Source organism: Phyllostomus discolor, chromosome 6, assembly GCF_004126475.2.
Source record: "Phyllostomus discolor isolate MPI-MPIP mPhyDis1 chromosome 6, mPhyDis1.pri.v3, whole genome shotgun sequence".
Lineage (NCBI taxonomy): Eukaryota > Metazoa > Chordata > Mammalia > Chiroptera > Phyllostomidae > Phyllostomus > Phyllostomus discolor.
The window spans coordinates 144,635,067-144,649,982 of record NC_040908.2 but is presented as its reverse complement, the minus strand read 5'-3'; the positions used below and the strand labels follow the sequence as shown (position 1 = coordinate 144,649,982).

The 14,916-nt window shown below is 35.0% G+C and overlaps 1 protein-coding gene across 7 annotated transcripts in view; it reads left to right on the top strand.

Moving 5' to 3' along the window:
- DCDC1 (doublecortin domain containing 1) overlaps positions 1-14,916 on the top strand; it is a 360,320-nt gene that overhangs the window by 51,997 nt on the left and 293,407 nt on the right. For all 7 annotated transcript variants that reach the window (XM_036029173.1, XM_036029175.1, XM_036029174.1 and 4 more), the window contains exon 6: positions 927-1,093. In XM_036029173.1, coding sequence (XP_035885066.1) covers positions 927-1,093 — 167 coding nt within the window. The remainder of the gene's footprint in view (positions 1-926; positions 1,094-14,916) is intronic.

Below are 14,916 nucleotides of genomic sequence, written 5' to 3'. Positions count from 1 at the left end.
ATGTTTACATTGTGTCCCATGTATACACTTCAGTAAAGACCAAGTTAAAAAAATAATATCCTTTCATTTTTCTGGGTTCCCAAATGTGCCTATTTTCTTTATTTCTTTATTTCTGGTTTTCTGAGGGAAATTAAATCTTGATAAAAGTTAGCTAGCTGCCATGCTATTTGACTATTTTACAGTAGAAAGACTTCATAAGCTAATCGTGTGAAAAAGTGTATAAACATGTCTGTCAAGTACATATGGATGTTGCAATACAGGCCCGCAAGTAAATATCTTCTGTTTACAAAGCGCATGCTGGAATAGCATTCCTAAATCATTGACTAGCTTATACCCTACAAACTTAAAAACAAAAAGCTATGATAAAATGCTTGCTTAAGATTCTTCCCTTTACTTTTAAACAGCCTTACTACCCCGTTTTGTGGGTTATTTAAGCAATAGCCATGAAGAGTTGAGTAAGGATGTCTTATAAGGCTGTGTATTATATTTTATGAATAATTTCCAGATGTGATGTGGTAGGTATAAAGGCTCCTCTACGGGAAGCTGTACACAGAGACAACAAGGATCTTACAATTTTATCAGGACAATGCAAGTAGATTTCAGCAAGGTTGGTTCCAACTCATCTGTGATAAATGAGAAGATAAGGCAATCAGTGCACACCATGACACTCCGCGCAGCTAGTTAGGCACACTTCAGACCTATTCAGGTGTGCTCACAAAGCTTATGAGTCTTGCACGGGGGTGTCTCAATATAAATACACCCTTCATGGTGGCCACTAGTAATGCAGGAATTGCCTCTCTAAGACGTAACCTAGGTCAGATATAAATAATAGATGTTAAGAGTTATCTCTGGTACTGGGGCTGTGCTCCAGGCAGTGTATTTCCGTTGGGTCAAAAGAATTTATTTTCCCTTTTTTTCCTGCATAGTTCCTCTGCTTGAAAAATATCTGCAAAATTCCATCACACCTTTGCGGGGACCAGTTTGGGTCTCTAAGGGAGAAGGTTTCAGCCCCTCAGGAGCTAAGATGTACATCCAAGGAGTTCTTTTGGCCTTGTACCAACGTTTAAAGTCTGCAAAAAAATATTATAAACAGGTGAGTCATCCCTCTTTGAAAGCTGCTTTATTATGTGTTTTTAAATGTACTTGATTGTATAGAGGCAGTGATTGGCGTCGTGTCATAAAAGAACTGTGACATGTATTTTGTGAGCTCAGTGCTCGTTAGGGAGCCAAAATGCTTCTTCTGTAATCTCAAAGCCAACAATAATGGGGCTAATTGTATCTGTCTTTTGGTATGGGATGTCATATGTCTCATCTGTTCTTGTTACATACTGTGCAAAGCAAAGGCAACTTCTTATGTGGAAATTCTATAGACAGTTACTTTAAATAAGAAAGTGAATGGCTCCTAAGTCATTTGAAGGTTTAAATGTTCAGCGTTTTCTGCCCCCAGTACGAAATCAGAATTGCTGTTGTAGAAGTTGGGCTAAAATATAACTAATAGTATTCTGGGAAATGAAATGACAAACTAACATCACGTCAAGAGTAACTTAGCTCATTCATGCTTATTTCATTTGTATGTTTCTAAATCCAAAAGTATAGAAATAGAATTCATGTATTTGAATTAGGTTAAAGTAAATTTTGTCCTTCTAAGTATTTATTCGATAATTGTGTGTATGTAAAGACTCTGATATTTTTATAACTATTTACAGGGACTCTGACTTATTTTAAAGTAGAATTCATGTGGCAAAGCAGAATGATTGATACCCTTTACAAAATAAAAATGGAGTTCCCATATTTTTAGAATCCTCTTTGAATTTAGTCTTAATAATACATTTTACCATGTTAAATAAGAGCTAGGCTTTACATTTCTAACTGGGAGGTTTCCGTTTAGAGCTGGACTCATTATCTCAGGTCACAGGCTGCCGAAAAATGAATATTTTGAAAGCATCATGTTATTATTCTTTGTGTGCGGGGGGAGGGGAGGCGGGAATGGGACTCAGTCTCAGTGTTCACACAGCACCTCCTGCTGTCTGGTTTGGAAAAGAGCAACTTGTATCGATGAGGAAATTGTTGAAGTAAGGTGTCCAGAGCTAGTAAGAAACAGCTTCCTGTGAGAAAGTTTAATTCTCAAAATGCAATTGGTTTGCCTAGTTAATAAATTTCAGTGAATCTATAAGTGAGATTAATAATTATCATAAAGAAGACTATTTAAAATAATATAAAAAAGAATCCAATCATATTTTATTTAATTAATTTATTTTGAACCCTAGTCAAAGTTTTGTTTCAGACCTTGTCTGCGAAGTGCTTTATTTTATTTTATGTACTTTGTTAAGCTGATATATCTAAAAACTAGTGTGAAATATATTTTATGGTATTGTACTTAATAATGTATAATATTAAAATATTATTTAACCTTCATGATTAAATAGATATTATAAAATGATATTATAAAATGGATTGTTACCAATGTAATGGCAATCACTTATTTGATATTAAATAGTTTGATTCCACTAATTACTCAGTTTAAAATTATTTAATGTTAAAGAAAATGTGAGGCCATTATCCAATGCAAGAAAAGCACTGTTTACATCAAATCTAAAAAAAAGTAACATTTTATAAATTTTATTAAAAGTGAGGGTGTTCAAGATAAAAAACAGCTCAGAAAGTAGTTATGATGTGTTTTTCTTCCATTGTTCTAAACATTTAAAATTTAAATAGAGATAAACAGTTGTATGAGATTGAAAAGTGTTCTGTGTGTTGTGAGAAAGGAAAATGCTTTAAGAATTATTATTTTGAATGTAAAGGTCTTTTTTATGACTCAAAATTGATGAAAACTATATTTTAAGATAAACATTACTTGTAAATATGAACAAAATTAACATTTTTAACATCTCTGAAATTGTCTATATCATGAACATTATGCTAAATTTAGAAATATATAAGAACATACGTTCTTTGCCATTCCTAAAGATACCTTTTTCCTTTTGCTGAATTGTTACATTTAAAGCTTTGTACCCAGTAGTTTTAATATGTTACTTAAGTTATATTTTAAAATATGAAAGTGGAGAAAAAGAAATGGATATTTGCACAGTATGAATTTCATGCAAATTTCTATTTCATTTAGATATTCTCAATTACATGTATTCTCTAGTCTCTTTTCTTTTGCATTGTTATAGTATGACTGGCTCGAAAATTTGTGCAATGTTTAGAAAAGTCACTGCAGTGGTACAGTTATCAGGTCATCGGTGGCTAAGTGTTAAGCTGGGCAGTAGCTTTATTTGTCAGTAGGACTTCTTAGGAAATATTTCTCAGCATTAATGAACTTTATTTGAACTGCATTTACTTCATTTGACCTTAGGGACAGCCTTTTCTATTTAGCTTTATAAAAGATTGTGTTGAGGAATCATTAGATAGGCAAAATGGAGATGGATGATGGTTACTATTTCCTTCAGGAATCTAAGCTTATAAACTCTAGGATTATACGAACTCTCAATGCCATTTCCATTCATTCCACTTCTCAGGTCATATATAAAAACAACAATATTGTTTCACTGGGGTTCTGTCAAAAGACTGTAGACTTTGAATTGCTGTTTTGGAATGTCCACAGGAAATTTGTCGAGTAAACTGTGATGATATAGCTTCAAAAGAAAAGTCAGAGCCACTGGTTTTATATTTATGAACTTACTCATTTTTAAATTTTAACTTTAACTTGGCTATTACAGCATGCAACTGAATTACGTTAAGCCCACTACATTAGTGTGGTCTTAAATAATACTGATTCCTGTATATAAAATGCGATATTTTTAGTACAGCATAAAGTCACTTACTCTTACATTTTCACATTTATTTTCTTAAAAGTGGAAACATCTTAGAAATTGCTCAGAGCTAAGCAGAATCTATTTAATTGGTAATTTTTGAAGTAGCATAAATGAGTTCCTATAAAATGCAGTTAACACTTTCAGAGACAGGCCCGTTCCGTCTCATTAGCATTCTGGTTCCGTCGCGGTGCTGTTGGTGGGGGTGTTGAAGTAGGAATGCCATTGTGTCGAGTTCCAGTGTTTGGGGACAAACACTGCTGTGGAAGGAACGTGTGAAAAGGCCACAGTCCTGTCAGTGAATGAGGAAGGCTGTGCTTTCTGTGTGCTTCAAGCAGGGAAGCTGTCATTCATAGGCCTAACACAGCCAAACAGAGGCCAAAACACAAGGCTGCACTACCTTTTAAAATGATATTAGTGATTTTTAAACATGATCTTCTTTATTTATGATCCTACATAGAGCTTTTAGTTGCTGTCAGTAAACAAAATATATGTCAGTCTGTGCAGAAACACTGGAGAGATGCATGCAAGTCCATGGAGCCGTGCCAGGAGGCTATAGAAATAATGATTCGGGATGGCTGATCTTTAGAACAAACGAGATTTTAGGGAAACGTGCATTTCTGGAAATGTCTTCCCAATTCTGATACGGCTTTGATTTTTTTTCCCCAGCCAACAGAATTCTTGGAGAGTTTTTATGTATTGGACACATAGCACTCTTCTTTTAAAATACCAGTTTTTAGAAGAGCACATAAACATATAGTTTTAATCATGTAAAGTGTTTACAGGATAGCCTAATGTCTGTTACGGATTGCATAGTGATTTCTGAAATTCAGAGGGAAACAAAGAATATCTAGCTGTAGTATCTTAACAACCACCATCTTAATTATGAAAAAAAATCCTAGTCCCTTTGGTAGGTAAGACATAAGCAAACTTGAGGAAGTTTTAATACTACTTCTAATGTTCAGCTCTTTGGAAAGAAATGATCAACTCTGAAATGAAATTTTATCTTGTTTGATTATTTTAAAAATCTCAAACATTTCTGACAATCTTGGGGCATTTTCAAAACTTTGGCATTATATAAGAAAAATGTCAATTTCCACTTGTATCTGAAGCTTCAGTTTTATTTTTATAATTTTAATTTGGAAATACCTAACTGTGCTATTTCTAATAGATCATTAGTTGTGAAGTTTGTTAAAAAGTATGATTTTCTGCCGAAGAGATTTAAATTATTATGGTATATGCTGCTTTATTTATCAGTTTAAGTAAGGTACTTATGTGAATGAATATGCTATTTCTAAATTTTCCATATTTGGTGTTTTGAGTTTAAAAACCTCAGACATTAAATCTATTGCAAAGTTAGGTTCCACTTTTTAAACTGCAACTGTACTACAACTTTATAATTAAATAGAGAACTTCAGCATATATTGATTTTTCAGCTTAAAACTGATATTTACTTTATTATTACATGAAAGTAACCTCTATCAAAGCCCTTAGCTTTTGTTAAAAAAAATTATAAGTTAGTGTTGGTTTACTTTGCATATACTTTTAGTAAATTTGATACTTAGATATCAACTCAATAATAAAATACAATTCTATTGAGAATGGAATTACTATTCAGAATATACTTGAATTACATTTAGTGCAAACAGAATTTGTTTATTGCAAAATGTATTTTAAAAGAATTTTACTATTTTAATTTTCTATAAGTATTGAAAGTTTGCCTTTTCTGATTGTCTTTTTAGATTGTCTTATGTCTTAGATCAATGAAAATCAGGTATTGGTCTTTATTTACATTATTGAAATAATAACTACTTCTATTTTATTTTTATATATACTCTTTTTAATATGCCAGCTACTTTTTTCCAGAGTTATTGAGAAATAATTGACATAGAGTAGTGTGTATGTTCAAGGATTACAATGTAATGACTTGATACAAATGTACTGTGAAATGATTGCCACAGTAGAGTTAGTTAACACCTCTGTCACCTCACAGAATTACTTTTTTTGTGGTGAGAACATTTGAGACACACTCTTTCAGCAACTTTCAAGTAGGTAACACAATATTGTTAACTATAGTCACTTGCTCTGCATTAGATTCCCATCTCCATGTACATTAAAAATCGGGCTGTTTTGTTGATTTTACCTTTTTTGGGGCAATCCCCCAAAATATTTCAATTTTGAACTTCTTGATGTCCTCTGATACCTTGGAACAAAACTGTAGTATATAAATATGACTTATTATTAAAAACATTAAAGTAGTATTCAAATGTTTCCAAATGAAATCTACTTTTGCAGGTTCTGTTGGGTAATTTTTTAGAATGTTAGGTTGTTTGTAGATCTGAGTGATAGTTGCATTTTTCCCCCTGAAACCAAGCTGCGTTTTAGTTACTTGAAGTATTTTAAGAACCTTAAACTTGTGTCTTTTTCCAAGTGTCATGCTTTGAGCAGGCCTAACATCAGTTAAATGAAGTGAAAATTGCATTCTTGTCTTGATAGAGATGAAAATGGATTTCTGGTCATGAAATAGATGTAGTTGTCACTTTTTAAAAAAGGTGTCAGCAGTTTGCTTCAGCGAGTAAGGTGCCAATTCAGTATGGCAGTAAACTTGTGATCTGAGCAATCAATAAAACGCTTCAATAACTTCTGCTTCATTACACTTATAATAAGAGGCTATAGATCCGTGGCACATAAAATGTTGATAAAGAGGCTGTGCGGGGACCGACTGTGACAATTTCCTTGAAAGTACAGTAAGTGCAATATTGCCATCTAGAGTTTGTGCATAGTAATTATTACAAAGGGAAAAAAGCTGACAATGAGATAAAACAAGAAATAATATTGAAATACTGTTTATTTTCCATTATTAATCTTTGACACATTTATCTTAATGGGACATTTCGCTTGATTTGATTTAAAAATGTTTAAGTCAAGAGAAAAATTTTCAAATCTTTATTTTCTCTAATTTACTTATAATTATACTACCAAATGTCAAATATATATCTCCAGCTCAAAATTGAACTTTTTACCATAAAAACTATTTATTAAATAAGTCACTTTGTAAAAAGATTGAACTTAAAGGTTTTTCCTTTTTTAATGTCATAATTTGGTTATATAAAACAGGGCATTTTATTTACATCTCAGTTTGGTAGCTTTGAATTCAAAGTATTATATTGATTAATATTAAGCACTCCTAAAAATAAGAGCCAGCTTATCTAAAAAATGCTATTTTAAAGTAATTATAGAAGAGGATAGTCTTTCACAACACGATTATGATCATTTTAACCAGTACATTCCATTTGGGGATTATGTAAGAGTATGTCTTTGTCTTTAAATCAATACTTCTAATTGAAAACATTTAATTTTATAATATTTTGAATGAACTAGTGTGGAAAATACATTCCTAAACTAAGTATTCTTGACTTCTTTCTCTCCCTGAACTTGTGGCTGAAAATGCCAATTACAAATAGAAAACAATTTAAATCTGCATGGAAGTGTTTTACGGTACTTAACATAAAGTTAATATGGATATAGACAACAGTAAGGGAAGTTAACTGATCTGGGAAGGTTATCACTTTCATTCTCCCAAATGTTTCGATTGGAGTCGATAACTTTTGTAAGTTTCCAGACCTCAGCTTTCAGATTTCACCGAGAAGAATAATTTTGCATTAATGTATTAGTAATGCATTTTCTCTAATATTATTCCTTTTTGGTATTTTCTGTTTTCATATGTCTAAATGTGAATGACTTTTATAAATGTAAAAAGTAGGAGTGATTATAATATTTATTTTCCTTTTCTGATCAAAGTTTTGACCTCAAACATTCTAGTTAGCATATTATCTCTACTTATGTTTAAGACAACTTTTTCATTAGAGGAAGTGCTCTTATTTTGAAATTTTTAATCACACTGATTAGAAAACATTGCATTTAAAAACCTCCAGTAGGTATAGAATTGTTCTGGTAAAGTAAGTGAAAGTAGACCTGACAAATTTTCTTTAAATTACTCAACCACCTACAGGTATTATTGCCTATGACTCTTTTGAAATGAGAATAAATTTTATAGAGTTACAGCAGCAAAGTGAAAGTGTGTGTTTGATAGATTTTCTGAACAGTTTCAACACCCACAGGTATTATTTGTAAGAAAACAATCATGCCGAGTCTTCAGCTGGTTAGAGAGGGCATAGCATTCTATCTTCACCTGACATCCTCTCTGTTCCATCAACATCCCGGTACCCTGCCTGCCACCCCCTCCTCCCCAAACAATAATGCTCACTGAGAGGTTTGTGTGAATGGACAAGAATATGAATTTTTCCCTTTTCCTTGAAGAAGTAAAACTGTATTGAAGGCATATTCGTTGGGGGAGGAGAACCAACTGTCTTGAGGATTGACTCATGCTTTCTAGTTTTCTATTCAAATTAATCAATGTTGTCAGTGATTGTTAGTTAAAATCTTTTTAATCCTCATCCAAGGACATGCTCAGTGATTTCAGAGAGAGAGAGGAGGGAGAGAGAAACGTAGAGAAACATTGATGAGAGGGGAACATGGGTTGCCTCCCGAATGTGTTCCAACCGCGGACCGAACCTGAAACCCAGCCAAATGCTGTGACCAGAAACTGAACCTGTGAACCTTTGGTCCATGGGACCATGCTCCATCCACCTGAGCCACACTGGCTAGGGATGTCAATTAAAAATCTTTGATTATTAAAGCTGTCTACTGGTTGATGAAAGGGAGACTCTTATAAAAGTGTAAACATTTTGGAAATTGCTGCTTTGCTCTATTTTATTAAGAGACATATAGTGGTTTCCTCTCACCTGTTGTTAATAACACTAGTTTGAATACATCAATCACAACAACAAATTGCTGATTTTTAAATAATATAATTCATTATTTGCTTATATTTTATATATGTAACAAAATATGAAAATGACATTAATTTATTACTCTTCAGTCAATTTTTCTCATTAACTATATCAGAAAATCAATTCTATATGATTTCTTAGAAATAATTAATATGCTGTTACATTTTAAAAGGATTTCAAACAAAGTCAATTATGCATGGAAAAAGGAGATGACAGGAGTCTATTTATCAATACTTAATATATGTCACTGGCAAGTAGATGCTGGAGGTTGCAGGGAAGAAAATGGTAGCAGAAATAAAACATGCTGGAAAGATCCTAGTCTTCAGCCTTGGCAGGCTGCAGTTGAGTTATATCTAGAGTTACACTAATACTCTATTTCCATGTGGTTGTGGGTTTAAAATTTAAATTAATTGTAATTAAATACAATAACAAAGTTTAATTTCTCCATGCCATTATCCACATTTCAAACACTCCATAGACATGTCAGCACTGAAAATTCTATTGGACAGTGCTGTTCTAGAAGGAAGAAGAAATTCAGTCCAGATGCCGTAATTATACATCTGGCATGGGATTCCACATTTTATGGCTAACAAAATAATAAAGGCTCTTTTAACATGTTCTGTATTTAACTCAGTGTTGGGTAGTAGACAAGGTACTCTGGTTGATAAGGTACTCTAATCTTTGCAAAATAAACAAAAAAATAGTGTGGAAAACCCATACTCATATAGCTCACAGTCTACTTGTCATCTATAGCAGGTTAACTGAACTTACCTTTTCTTGTTTAGTGAGGAAATATCCACCTCCCCCACCCCCACCCCCCCCAAAATGAGAGAGCCAAAGAAACCATCTCCAGTGATGAAGTATTGATTACTCCTTGTGTGCTCAGGCTGTGTGTTAACAGGGATGGAGGATGTAGGAGAACTATCCAAGACCTCGGCTTTCGGAAGCTTACATTCTTTTATTGGAGATAAAACATACACATATGAAATTATTAGGAAATATGCTTTGCAGATATACTTTGCAGTGTATAATTAAGTGCTAAAAACATATGGTACAAAATCTATGTTGTATGGGGACTTAAATAAAAGAAAGATTAAACATAGAATGAAAAAAGAGAATGAAATCATTTTAAAGTTGAAGTGAACTTTGGAGGCCATCTAATCCAGTCCTCTCATTTTATAGACACTAAGTGGCACAACAGCGATAATAATACCTCACTGGGTTGTTGTGGGGGTTAAATAGTTAATGTGTATGAAGCTATTCTCAAGAGTACCTGGGACATAGTAAGTGGTCAGTAGGTATTAGTTATCATCATCATTTTCATCTTTATATTTATTTTTTAGCTTTATTGAGGTATAACTGACAAATAAAATTATAAGATACATAAAATATACATTGAGGTGATTTGGTATATGTATACATTGTGAAAAGATTCCCACCATGATATGTTAATCAACATATATCATATATATATTTGTGAGAATATCTGAGTTCTACTCTCAGCATATTTTAGCTATAGTCATCAACTATAATGATCATGTTTTATATTAGAGTCTCAGGCCTTATTCATCTTGTAGCTGAAAGTTTCTACCCTATTACAAAACTTTCCCTTTTTCCCCCACTCTGTTTCTATGAATTTGACTGTTTTAAAGATTCTACATGTAAGTGATACCTCTTTAAATTAATATTTGAGATAAGACAATTAAGATACTTGTCTAGAATGAGACAGCAAGATCAAGTTGTAAGGGGACTAGAGTGCTGTTTTTGCTGTGTTTCATTAGGTGAACTATGGAGAGGGTTTGCAAAGGGAACTTATATAGGCAATGGCATGAATTTGGGACTAGGATATTATTTTCAATCAGGTTATATTGGGTTGGCCAAAAAATTCATTTAGTTTTTCCATATGATGGTTCCAGTGGTGCTTAGCTGTCTTTAACTTCATTCAAAACAAATTTGTTAGATTGTATTGTGACAGCTCTCACATCAGCATGCATTTAAAAACAACTTATCAAAATTGGTGAATTTTTGTGCAGCCATTTTACTATTGAAGATGGAAGAAAATAAGCAACATTTTTGGCATATTATGCTTTATTATTTTTAGAAAGGTAAAAACACAACTGAAATGCAGAAAAGGATTTGTGCAGTGTATACAGAAGGTGGTGTGACTGTGTCAAATGTGTCAAATGTGCCAAATGTGTCAAAAGTGGTTTGTGAAGTTTCGTGCTGGAGATTTCTCAATGGATGATGCTCCCCAGTCTGGTAGACCAGTGGAAGTTGATAGCAATCAAATCGAGACATGAACTGAGAACAATCAATGTTATACCACAGGAGAGAGAGCCAACATACTCAAAATACCCAAAGGAAGCATTGAAAATCATTTGCACCAGCTTGGTTATGTTCATTGCTTTGATGTTTGGGTTTCACATAAGTTAAATGAAAAAACCCTTCTTTATGGTAATTCTGCATGCAATTCTCACTTAATAAACATAATGAAAACATTCCATTTTTAAAACAAATTGTAGTGGGCAATGAAAACTGGATACTTTACAGCAATGTGTCATGGAAGAGATTGTGGGGCAAGCAAAGTGAACTGCCACCAACCACACCAAAGACTGATCTCCATCCAACGAAGCTGATGCTGTGTATATGGTGGGAATGGAAGAGAGTCCTCTATTATGAGCTCCTTCCAGAAAACCAAACAATTCCAACAAGTGCTGCCCCCAGCTAGACCAACTGAAAGCAGCACTCCAAGAAAAGCATTTGGAATTAGTCAACAGAACATGCATAATCTTCCATTAGGATTACACAAGACTGCATGTTTTCTGATGACCAGGCAAAAACTGTTAGAGCTTGGCTGGGAAGTTCTGATTCATCTACTGTACTCACCAGACACTGCACCTTCAGATTTCCATTTATTTCAATCTTTACAAAATTGTCTTAATGGAAAAAAAATCAGTTATCTGGAAGACTGCAGAAGGTACCTGGAATAGTTCTTTGCGCAAAAGGATAAAAAGTTTTGGAAAAATGGAATTACGAAGTTGGCTGAGATATGGCAGAAGGTAGTGGAACAAAACAGTGAATACATTGTTCAATAAAGTTATTGGTGAAAATGAAAAATATGTCTTTTAATTTTACTTTAAAACAGAATGAACTGATTGGCCAACCCAGTACTTGGTGCATAAAAAGGTTATTGGTGACCTTTGACGGATAATGAAATCCTAGAGTGAATAGGGTTGAAGATGTTGAGAAAGTAAGGGCCAGTGGGTACAGATAAGGCTTCTCAGAGGTTGAGAGTGGCCCATATTTTTTGAGGTTCACAGTATATTAAATAATGAAGGAATGAAAAAAGAGGATTTTGAAACCAGTTGGTATATTCGACATGATTATACTTAAAATTAACTCTATCAATAACCCTTTACAACATGACATAATTATTCTATTTCTATGATAATTACAAATTTATAAAAATGTTAATGGATAAACCGTGTAGGTAGCATGGCTGGTGATAGGAGAACAGTTTTATAACAATTGTCTTCTTTGATTCTGCCACTGCATCTCTTTGATTGTATGTCTAACTTTATTTGGGGGTAAGGAAAAAGTATAAATTTATGGCCCATTCAGAATGAGGCCAAAATTCCTTCCAGAATCTCAGGACTGAAACATTTGAGATCCTGGAGTGGTTGAGGACTGTGAGTGGGGAATGAAAGTCACTGAGTTTGGAAAGCATGTGCCAGAGTAAAAGGAGACACGTTTTAGAAAGCAAATTCGCACAGCCACTGCACAAGAGATGCAAAGAAGTATTTTTTAACTGTTGCCTAAATCTGACTTGACTTTTTGTACAGGGTATCACTCATGGCAGTGGGGGAAAGGTAGAAACTAAATTTCATTCAGGGCAAATCATTTAATCAGTTCTTTTAGGTGATGTTCAGCTTTCTGGGTAAAGAGGGTTAGATGCTCATATTCCTGCGCTTCTGTGCGTTCACTCCAAGTAGTCGTCTGGGGTTGTAGGATGCAGAGGGGGTTAAGTCACAGCCGGGGCTGTTCCTCCACAGGTACACAAAGAGCAAGAGGGAGGAGTTGTAAGGAATGAATGGCTAGATTCTTCTCAACCCCCATATGCACTTTTCACTAAAATCGTTCTGCCTGGGAACGGGACTGCAGTAGGGCTGTGTGCCGTGTGCCCTTTCCCGTGTCTCATCCTCCTGGGGCAAAGCACGCCTCTCACTCACCTGACTCTATTCTGGTGCTTCCTCCTGGCATGTGAAAATGTCCAGGGATCAAACAAAGGGGCATTTGGTAAAATCAATGCCATAAACTTCTTGTAGGGCTCTAAATCTTTCCTTATTCTTACATATATGTTACTGTTAAGAAATGGGATAGAAATATGAAGTGGAGAATAAAAAAACAACGTGTAACCTTTCTGATTGTTAAAGAAGAGCTTTTCCATATGTTTTGAAAATGGATGATGGTTGATATAAAGTTGTTGTGGTATCTAATCTCACTGGGTAGATTTAAAAGAAAAAAATGTATGTAGTAATGTCAGTATTTATAATATGCCAGAAAAGACAGCCATTGCAACTGTTTTCAAGCTAATGATATAAAAATTTAAATGTCAACTTAAGATGTTAGTACATAGTTTTCTAAACTCTTTTAGATAGTGTGTGAGGAAAATATTTGTAGTTTTCATGGTGTCATGAAAGGATAGTGAAGGCAAGTGGTCCTTTGAGCCACGTGGTCTCCAACTACTGAGTTGTCACTGGTGTTGTCTGTTGCTGAGGTTTGTAGATGAGTAACTCCCGAACTGCTGGCTGCCTTCTGCTTGGTCAGGAGTGCCCCCTGAAGCTTGTCTCTCACTGAGTTTCTACCCCATTCTCCATCTTGCCCATGGCCTAAGCAGGTCACCCTACAGCCTCTGCAGTGGAGTCACTTGTGGGTATTTGGGCCCTTAATATTTGTAGCTTTTTGCTAACAGCCTTGCTACCTTTTTTCCCCCAGGGGCCATGTGAGAATTTGTAGGTCTTGTCCACACCCCAACTGAAAACAACTCAAGAAAGCTAGATTATGGCCTTCTGTCTGCCTCCTGCACACTGTTTCACTGGTGTACTCAATGGCGCTATCCCCCTCACTTCTGCTCAAGGCTGGTGAAGGGGGCAGGCTCAGGACAGTCACCTTCCAGGATATCGGGTGGGAATCCAGATGCAGGCGTTTTGTCCTTCGTCTTCTCCTCAACTTACTGGGAACTCTGACATTCTCAGGGCTAACGGTGGGAGACAGCAGCCCAACCCCTGTGTGTCTCAGCCCTCCTTTCTCTTCCATCCACCCAGCGCTTCCTGTCCTGCCTCTTTCTTCTTTTCCTTATAACCCCTTGAGGCCTACAGGGGTGAACTTGGAGCTTTATGCCTCTTGTATATTGGTGGCTTTCAAACTTTGGCTGAATCCATAGTAAGAAATATAGTTCATATCATAATCCACAGGAAAAAATACATTTTACATTGCATTATATACATGCTCTTTCACAAATGTATATAAAACAAGAGTTGTTCAAAACAAGATTTAACCTTACTGCATGTGAGGCATGTCAAAATGCTGGTGTGTGCCTACTAAATTGATTTTATAGCTTAGCAATGTATAGTATTAGGGCTATACCATCCTGTGCAACTTAATATGGCTTTTTAAATTCAGGTATTTCCAGAATATTCTATTAACTTTTCAAACACACAGAAGTGTTGAAAGAATTTTACAGTGAGCATCCTACCACCTACTGCCATGTTCCTATCACCTAGAATCTAGTATTAACATTTTACTGCACTTAATTTGTCAAATGGCTATTAATTTAATCATCGCTGTATTTGTCCTGCCACTTTTGATGCATTGCAAAGTTTCGGACACCATGCACTCTCTCTCTTTTTTCCATTCCTTCTTTCCTCTCTCCCTCTCCCCTTTTCCTTCCCCCTTTCCTTCGCTCTCCTCCCCTCCCTCTGTTTCTTCTTCCCCCCTCCTTCTCTCCTTCCCTCCCTCCTTTCTAAGCTGGCATATGCTGTGATTGTTTTGTGTCTGGGATGTACTAGGTTGTTAAATATCTTCAATATTATCATGAGCTGGAGGTAGAATAGAAACACAAAGCTGTGAACAGAACTAAAGCCACAGGCTTGCTGGGCTCCTGGTTGGAAGTAATCCACCGTGTCTACTGAAGCATAACAGGAACTTAAAAGGCTCTATGTGAGGTGGGGTTCTGGGAGCTGGTTCACTGT